The sequence below is a fragment of the Bison bison genome, unplaced genomic scaffold (genome assembly GCF_000754665.1).
Source record: "Bison bison bison isolate TAMUID 2011002044 unplaced genomic scaffold, Bison_UMD1.0 scf7180017864238, whole genome shotgun sequence".
Classification (NCBI taxonomy): Eukaryota; Metazoa; Chordata; class Mammalia; order Artiodactyla; family Bovidae; genus Bison; species Bison bison.
This window is the reverse complement of record NW_011494810.1, coordinates 2,107,557-2,115,443: the sequence shown is the minus strand read 5'-3', so window position 1 is coordinate 2,115,443 and position 7,887 is coordinate 2,107,557. Positions and strand designations below refer to the sequence as shown.

The 7,887-nt window shown below is 50.0% G+C and overlaps 2 protein-coding genes across 3 annotated transcripts in view; one reads left to right on the top strand and one right to left on the bottom strand.

Moving 5' to 3' along the window:
- Positions 1–5,435, top strand: part of HNRNPAB (heterogeneous nuclear ribonucleoprotein A/B) — a 6,667-nt gene extending 1,232 nt beyond the window's left edge. The window contains exons 3-8 of the mRNA XM_010846503.1: positions 545–714; positions 1,403–1,561; positions 1,734–1,865; positions 3,654–3,771; positions 4,421–4,561; positions 4,830–5,435. Of these exons, the coding sequence (XP_010844805.1) occupies positions 545–714; positions 1,403–1,561; positions 1,734–1,865; positions 3,654–3,771; positions 4,421–4,561; positions 4,830–4,900 (791 nt within the window). The 3' untranslated portion in view covers positions 4,901–5,435. The remainder of the gene's footprint in view (positions 1–544; positions 715–1,402; positions 1,562–1,733; positions 1,866–3,653; positions 3,772–4,420; positions 4,562–4,829) is intronic.
- The window catches only part of PHYKPL (5-phosphohydroxy-L-lysine phospho-lyase), a 25,849-nt gene continuing 22,878 nt past the window's right edge, over positions 4,917–7,887 (bottom strand). The window contains exons 11-13 of one of the 2 annotated variants that reach the window (XM_010846506.1): positions 6,856–6,986; positions 6,212–6,292; positions 4,917–5,778 (exon numbers count right to left, since the gene is read on the bottom strand). In XM_010846506.1, the coding sequence (XP_010844808.1) occupies positions 6,243–6,292; positions 6,856–6,986 (181 nt within the window). In that variant the 3' untranslated portion in view covers positions 4,917–5,778; positions 6,212–6,242. Of the gene's footprint in view, positions 6,293–6,855; positions 6,987–7,887 lie in introns of both variants that reach the window. The other variant, XM_010846505.1, reaches the window with a different exon arrangement.

Here is a 7,887-nt window from a genome sequence, read left to right as displayed (position 1 = left end):
TTTAGCGCCGCCCCGGGGCCGCTGGCGCGGGGACCTGCGGCAGGCGGCCCGGAAGGGGAGTGAGCTCGGAGCCGGGGCCTGGCGGGTCGCGCTGCCTAGGCTGCGTGGGCGGAGTTGGCGCGCACCCGGGCCTCCCTCCTCCGGCTCCTGCTGAGGGCGGAGTCCTGGTCTGAACTCTGACTCGGCCCCGGAAGCCTCGAGTTCCTTGAAGTGATCCGAGGTGGCAGGGGCCGTAGTGTTTTGATACGTAGTTGTTAGACAAATTAGATTTCTTCCGGTTGTGAGACCTCAAGTCCTAGCTGTCCGGTCAGGTTGCGCTTTCTTTCCTCAACCGGCTTAGGGTACGGAGTCACCTGAGGCTTTATTAGGGTCAAGGTTGAGTTTGGAAGGGTAGGGGAGACTCGTTAACGTATTCCAAAGGTAGACCGCTGATCCGAATGGTGGCTTTATTTATAATCCTTTCAGTGAGAGTTTTGTCAGGGTCTATCCTTCCAAAATCACAGGTTGGTTATAAGACTTGTTGCCATGTGTTTCACCCATTTCAGAAAAATGTTCGTTGGTGGCCTGAGCTGGGATACCAGCAAAAAGGATCTAAAAGATTATTTTACCAAATTTGGAGAGGTCGTTGATTGTACAATAAAAATGGATCCCAACACTGGCCGGTCAAGAGGGTTTGGATTTATCCTCTTCAAAGATGCAGCCAGTGTGGAGAAGGTAAGCTGGGTAGTTCACAATTAGGAGTCTCACTCAGTGTATTCCAAGATACCATTCTTAGATCATGATTGGCTTATGTGTTTTGCACAGTTGAATGCTTTGGGAAGAGTAGAGAAGTTGAGAATTTATCCTATCCTTTTCCAAGGGATTAAAAGTAGAGATTAAATGGAGGAGTGAGTATGGGCTGGGGTGATCCAGGAAGGTTTGTAGTGGACCATTTATTTATTATCTTGTGCCTATTCTGGACCTTGCTAAAGCAAACATTTCATTGAGAAGATTAGAAGAGAGCCCACAGTTGCTAGGAGATAGGCATTACTTTAACCTCATTTTGCAAAAAACAGAAGGTTAAGTAGAAGAGATATAACCAGTAAAGGGTGGTTTGTGAGGATTCCAGCCCTAGCAGCCTAATTTTAGCCTGTGCTTTAAGTTTATGGGACTGGCTGGGCAAGAAGAGGGGTGCAGGGCATGGTCAAAAGTCTTGGGGGTGGGTTGAGGATAGATTTATAAGTGTTTAGGTAAACCAGGTGAAGTTTGGAGATTGGGTTGGGAAGTCAGGTTGGGGGTAGTGTTTAGAGGGGATGAAGCAATTTTGTGTGCCTGTGTTGGGAGTCTTATGGCTGAGAGAAAGAAGGTCCTGGTCTCGGGTCATACTGCTGAGTTAGAACCCAACTCCCTTCTGTTGGAACAGGTTCTAGACCAGAAGGAGCACAGGCTGGATGGCCGTGTCATTGACCCCAAAAAAGCCATGGCCATGAAGAAAGACCCAGTAAAGAAAATTTTTGTAGGGGGTCTGAATCCTGAAGCCACTGAGGAGAAGATAAGGGAGTACTTCGGCGAGTTTGGGGAGGTGAGTGTGTGGCCCCCACAGTGGTCTGCCAGCTGCAGTGATGTTGCCTTCTTACTGGTCCTTGACACCTTGGCTGACTGGAACTTTTTTCCACTGTGGTGTTTGTGGGCCTTTTCCTATGAGTTCCCTATAGGCTCTGAGGTAGAGTCTTGAGCTTTGCCTGTATTTGCAGATTGAAGCCATTGAACTTCCAATGGATCCAAAGTCGAACAAAAGACGAGGCTTTGTTTTCATCACCTTTAAAGAAGAAGAACCTGTGAAGAAAGTGCTGGAGAAAAAGTTCCACACCATCAGTGGAAGTAAGGTAAGGTGTCCTCAGCTGTGTGTGCACTTAGCCTTCTGCTGAACCACCTCCAAGAGTTCTCCAGGGTGGACCTTACTGTTTTTGTGCAGTGTCTGCTGTCCTGATAGGGACAAGTGGTCCTGTCCTTCAGCGCTCCTAGGCTGGCAGGACAGGACGTGAGGGAGGCAGGAGAATACTGGAGGATGGGGCCCCTCTGGGATGGGTACTGTGCATAGTCGTCTCTTCAGTTTCTGAAGAGAATTGAAGCTAGAGGGCAAGGTGTTCTGGATCTAGAATGCAGTGTGTATACTCAGGAGATTTTAAAATTGCCGCTTAGTGATTTCTGTGGTGAAGTCTCCTGCTTATGGACGTTGTTGCAGAGCTTTATCTGTTTCCAGCCACAGCCACCTCTCTTCATTTCCATCCCCTTTGGTCGCTGGCTAAATTAACCCCTAGTCCAAAGATCCTTTCCAAAGAGCTCCCAGGGTCCTGGCCGCCTTAAATCCAAGGCCAGTTTTGACTTCAAAGGAGCAGAGTCCTTTGCAGTGAGGGGCACCTCTTTCTCCTGAACTCTGGACAAGAGAAAGGGTAGGTAGTTCATGCTTTAAGTGGTGGCTGAGGCAGTTGGGAGTTGAGGGTGTGACCCTCTGGCAGGGTGTGGTAGGCTTTGCCTGAGCAGGAGTGGCAGCCAGATAAGGTGGGACAGGTAGGGGGGGGCTCCTGAAAGTCTCAATCCTGGCTGGGAATTTGGAAAGCTTGGGATTGGGCCCTTAAATTTTATGTAAGAGAGAGAGGATCATAGGGGGCTGTTGGGTGAGAGCCATTGTTACCCTAGAGGACACTGACATGTGCCATATGTGAAACGGGCATGAAGTGCCCGGTTTGTGGTGCTGTTAGTCAAACTGCTGATGGTTGGTTGTGAAATAAGTGTAATTTAGGTGGTTATATTCAGCAGTTTTAACCTAGTAGGATAGAAAACATGAGATTGCATCACTTGGTGGGGGTAATCTGCCAATTTTTGACTATGCTTGGATGAGGATGTCTTATAGAATGGTTTATAGACGTCTTATAGAATTGGTCTTAATGGGAGACCAATGTTATTGAAGTTTATTTTAAAAATACACTTAAAAGCAGGAGGACAGGAAAGTCCATGGCGTTTCCACCCACAATAGGCAAGAGTTTTGAGCAAAAAGGAAACCGACTCTTATGCCCTAGCAGGGGAGATACACCTGGCCCATCCCAATAGTCGATCAGTGTTGGAGGAGGAAGGAGCAGCGGGATGGCCTTAAGGAATGCTGTCCTGAGCCCCAATGGCTTTTTTCCTCTGTTAGAGGTCAGGGTTGCCACCTCAATAGTGTATTTGAGTGGAATGTTTTATTTCTTCTTGGGGTGAGGGGGAGGGGTGGGAAGGAACCTGCTTTCTCTAAAATCCCTTAACCTGGGAAAGCCTTCTCTGACTTCCTTTCCCAAGGTGGTGTCTTGCTACACTGGACTGGCACTGGCCCGCCTGTCCCTCTCCTCCCACTTGTTAAGGTATAGAGTGGCCAAGGGTGACGATTAGCAGACCTATGGGTGTGTCTCTTTGTTTTTCAAGCAGTCTGGGAAAATGTTTGAGCAAAAAAGGCCAGTGTGACTCTTGGTCTGAGTTTTAGTTGAAGTTCTGAGCTAGTCCCAGTATGGTTTCCTACTCCAGCATGTCTTGAGCAGATAAGATCTACCACCTTAATGCTTGTCATTGAAGGCTTTTGTGTACACTCCCTGTTTAAGGCTTGTCCCACTGGCATGACCCACTGTTCTTTTGACTTTCAGTGTGAAATCAAGGTGGCTCAGCCCAAAGAGGTTTATCAACAGCAGCAGTATGGCTCTGGGGGCCGTGGGAATCGCAATCGAGGGAACCGAGGCAGTGGGGGCGGCGGTGGAAGTGGAGGTGAGTAGAACCCAGTTGAAGACGGGTCCTATTTCCCTGCCTGCATGGAGCTTCTATGTTTGTCTTGGGGGTTCTCTGGTGCTCGTTGCAGCAGGGTGGGCGCGGTCAGGAATGGCTCCTGAGTCGATGCTTTGCTGCTGCTTGGATTGGAAGAGCCCATCTTTCTCATGTGGCCTGGGGCCCCAGGGCAGAGGGGGCCTCTGCATCACACTCCAAGTTTTGAGGGGGCAAGGTGGGAGTGTTCTTGGCTCTGTGGCTGTCCTGAGACTTGGTACACCCGTGGGTGGGCGGGCTGAAGGATAGGGCAATGCTGTGCCAGGCGCTTATCCTCCATCCATCCCAGGCCCCTCTGACTCCAAAGCCTGAACTCCATCCTTTTTAAGGCCAAGCTGCCAGGGAGGGTGGGGGTGATCAGTGGGTGATTTGAATGAAAGTGAGCTGCCTTGGTTGCCCCAGTGAAGTCAGTTTTCTGGCCTGGCCTTCTTAGCTCTAGCTTGGGTCTCTCAGGCCCTCTACACCAGGACAGCAGCCCCTTGGCTTTTCTGAGTTGCCATAGTAACCTCGCCACCCAAAGGGCAGGATTTCCTCCATCCTAGCTCCTGCGTGTGCTAAATGGTCCATGGGCCCCTGTGCCCTGCTCCCCCCACAGGTCAGAGTCAGAGTTGGAATCAGGGCTACGGCAGCTACTGGAACCAGGGCTACGGCTACCAGCAGGGCTACGGGCCCGGCTATGGCGGCTACGACTACTCGCCCTATGGCTATTACGGCTACGGCCCCGGCTACGACTACAGTAAGTAGGAGAGAGGGAGGCCCCCATCCACTCACCCACCCCGGGAGGCAGGAAAGACAGGGCAGGGGCCATTGGCAGCAGGGGCTTTGGAGTCGGACAGGCTGGGCTTTTGTCTGAGAGTGGATTTTGAGCTTTTGGGTTTCAGGAAGGTGGGGTGATATCCTACCAACAGAGTTGTTGGTTCTGGTGAGGATGCATATCAAGCGCCTGGCACAGGGGTAAATGTTCAGCAAGTTGTAGCTACTTTCATTGTTGTTCTTGTCCCTAGGTCAGGGTAGTACAAATTACGGGAAGAGCCAGCGACGCGGTGGCCATCAGAATAACTACAAGCCATACTGAGGCTTCAGCAGGATGACTGACCACACACGCTTTGTTTGGATATCGAGTGAACACAATTATGTACCAAATTTAACTTGGCAAACTTTCTATGGCCTGTCCCATGTGCATCTTATTTAAAATTTCCCCCCTGGAAATCACTCTCCTGTTTAATATTTCCAGAGCTCTAGTTGTTTAGGCAGCGTGTGGTTTCTCAAGAGGCCAGAGCGGCATTATGGGCTGATTTTTATTACTGGGTTACCCAGAACCAGATTGGAGGGTCTGCTTCCTGCTGCCGCTCTGCAGCCTGGACCTGTGGACCCTGGTTGTAAAGAGTAAATTGTATCTTAGAAAACCAGTGTCACCTTTTTTTCACCTTTTAGTTTTATATTATTTGTGTCATACATTTCCTATAATGGAAGTGTTAATTTTACTGTACTTTTTGGTACCTTTCGGGAATCTAATGTATTGTAAGGTATTTTACACGTGTCCTGATTTTGCCACGACCTGGATATTGAAGCTATCCAAGCTTTTGAAATAAAAATTTAAAAATCCCCAAGCCTGGGTGAGTGTGGGGTACACTGTGAAGGGGGGCGGGTGCTCCAGAGCTCCAGTATCCTCCACGACCTCCTAAGGCATCCTGTCAGGCATAACCACACACTGTCTTCATCTTTGGTTAGTTTCCTTTAATGACTTGGCCCTGCTTAGGACTTGGCGCAGCTTTAAAGAAAGTGGAGTGGCAGAGGTTGGAGGCAGTTGTTCAAGGAGGTGAAGACAGTACAGTGAGGATTACACCTTCAATGGGGACGCTGGCCCAGGCCAGTTGGAGTCTGGAGCACCCTGGAACACCTGTCTTGACTTGCCATTGAAAATGGGATTCTATCCCAGCGAAGTTGTGAAACCTAAAAACAAGAGGGGATACACAAAGGACCAGCTGGATCTGGGCAACAGTGTCCCTCCTGGTTGTCATGGAACAGCCCCATCTGGCAGTGGTATTTGCTGGCTTGGGTGGAGTGCCAAGTCTAGTGACCTGAGACCTAAGATAGCTGGTTTTAAGATGCAGCACTTGTCTGGGGCCAGGGTGGATAAAGCCTCGCAAACGTTCTGTATTTTATAGAGGAACTGGCTGGGGAAGGAAATAGCTATCAAATGCAAACTTAAGGACTCAAAGATTTTCAGGGGTGAGGGATGTGGAGCTCAAGGCACCCAGAGCCTCCCAGTGTTGAAATTAACCTGTGGGAAAGGTCCACCACTTGGAATAAACATACGAGCTGCCGACGGATGGTAAGGAAGCCAATTCTGGGTCTTCTGGGAACAAGAAGCAAGGCCACTTACCTAGAGAAAGACACCTCTCAGCAGGGCTGCCTCAGGAGTGGAGCCTCAGGGTCTCACAACTTCTCACTTTCGCTTCCATGTCTGAAAAATACCACAGGACCACTCAAAATGGTCCACCTTCAAAAATACATTCCCTTCTCCCAGCAGGTCCTGTTCCACCTCCAGATGTGTCTACTAGGGAGACCTGGGGGCAGTACAGTAGAAAGTAATCTGGTCAGGGGTGGTGGGGTGGTTGTCGCTGGGCTGTAGGGGAATCTACAGGGGAGACCCTGACTTTCCTAAATGATTAGCAGTGTGGAAAGGGATTTTGCGTTGAATCTGTCCTGAATGCGTATCTCATTTTAGCCACTTAGCAACTGAAAAACAAAGCTGCTGCCACCTGTCTCAGGGAAGCTATGAGGGTATAAGAAGCTATAAGATATAATGGAAATCTCCCACTGTAGTTCTGACAGGCCCAGCCCTGCTTTCCCTTGTCCTGCATGCTACACTGGTGCCTGCTCAGGGCTCCGAGTTTTGGGGGCACAGGCAGGAACAGGCCTCCACTTCAACTTCAGCTCCCCACTCCTTGCACTGCTCAGAGGACGCCTGGCTCAGCTGTCAGACCCGTCCCTGGGCATACTGGGAGGCTGTGGCTCCAGGCTCACCTGTCAGGATGGCGTCTAGCTTTGCTACCACGTGTCTTGCGTTGTCCAAGCTGAAACACATCGGGGGCTTAAACTTCAGGACATTCCTCCCAGGCCCGTCGGTGCTCAACAAAATGTAGTTCTCCTTAAGCCTGTGAAGGTAGGACACAGCAGGGCCTGCTGTCCACTGGCCAAGGGCACTTCATACAGATCTTCCAGACTTTTCTCAGCCTGGTATTGGCAGCCATACTGCTCTCAGAACCCACCACAAGCCACTTCCCACCAAAATAACAACACTGGCCAACCCCTACCCAGATTCCTGCCCAACTTTATGGCCCAGCATCAAAGACAAGCATAGCACCCCATGTGAGGTGCCCTGGCCCTGAGGCTGCTGCCACCCCTCCCCGCCCCCAGAGCAGGGGTCTTGCTCCATCCATCCCTAGAGGCCCAGCGTAAGCCAAACAGAATGGCCACAGGGCTACAATGTGGATGTCAAGGTTCCCTGCGTTTTCCATTTTGATGTATGGTTTATGTCATGCGTGGTTTACTTTTCCTTATAGGAAGGGTCCAGCATTCACAAATAGAACAGTGCAGTGAATTCATGTAGCCTAGCTTCAGTAACTCCTGCCACCCCCTTCTCTACCCTGCCCCCAGATTATCTTGTAACTCCAGACTGGACTATCCAGTTTTCATTTCCAGTTCTTTTTGGAAGATGACTTTACTCTCTTCAGCATTATCATTGGTACTAGTCCACATTTATACTTTTAACCCAGGAAGGTATTTTGGCCTCTCAGAGAAGGGGTCTGATGTGACTGTATTTACATTCTCTGACCCCCTGCTCTCATTTTTTAAATTTACTACTTTTATGTAAGTCTTGTCAGGAACAGTGTCCTCAGCCTGCCTCTAGCTCCCTTATCCCATCCCGGTCTTCCTGGCACTGACAACAGCCATGCTAGGAAGCCCAGGTTCTGACTTCAAATCCAGCTCTGGCTCCTAGCAGGGTTGTTTTACTCAACTGGAGAAACTACACGGGGCTGGGGCGGGGGGGGGCGG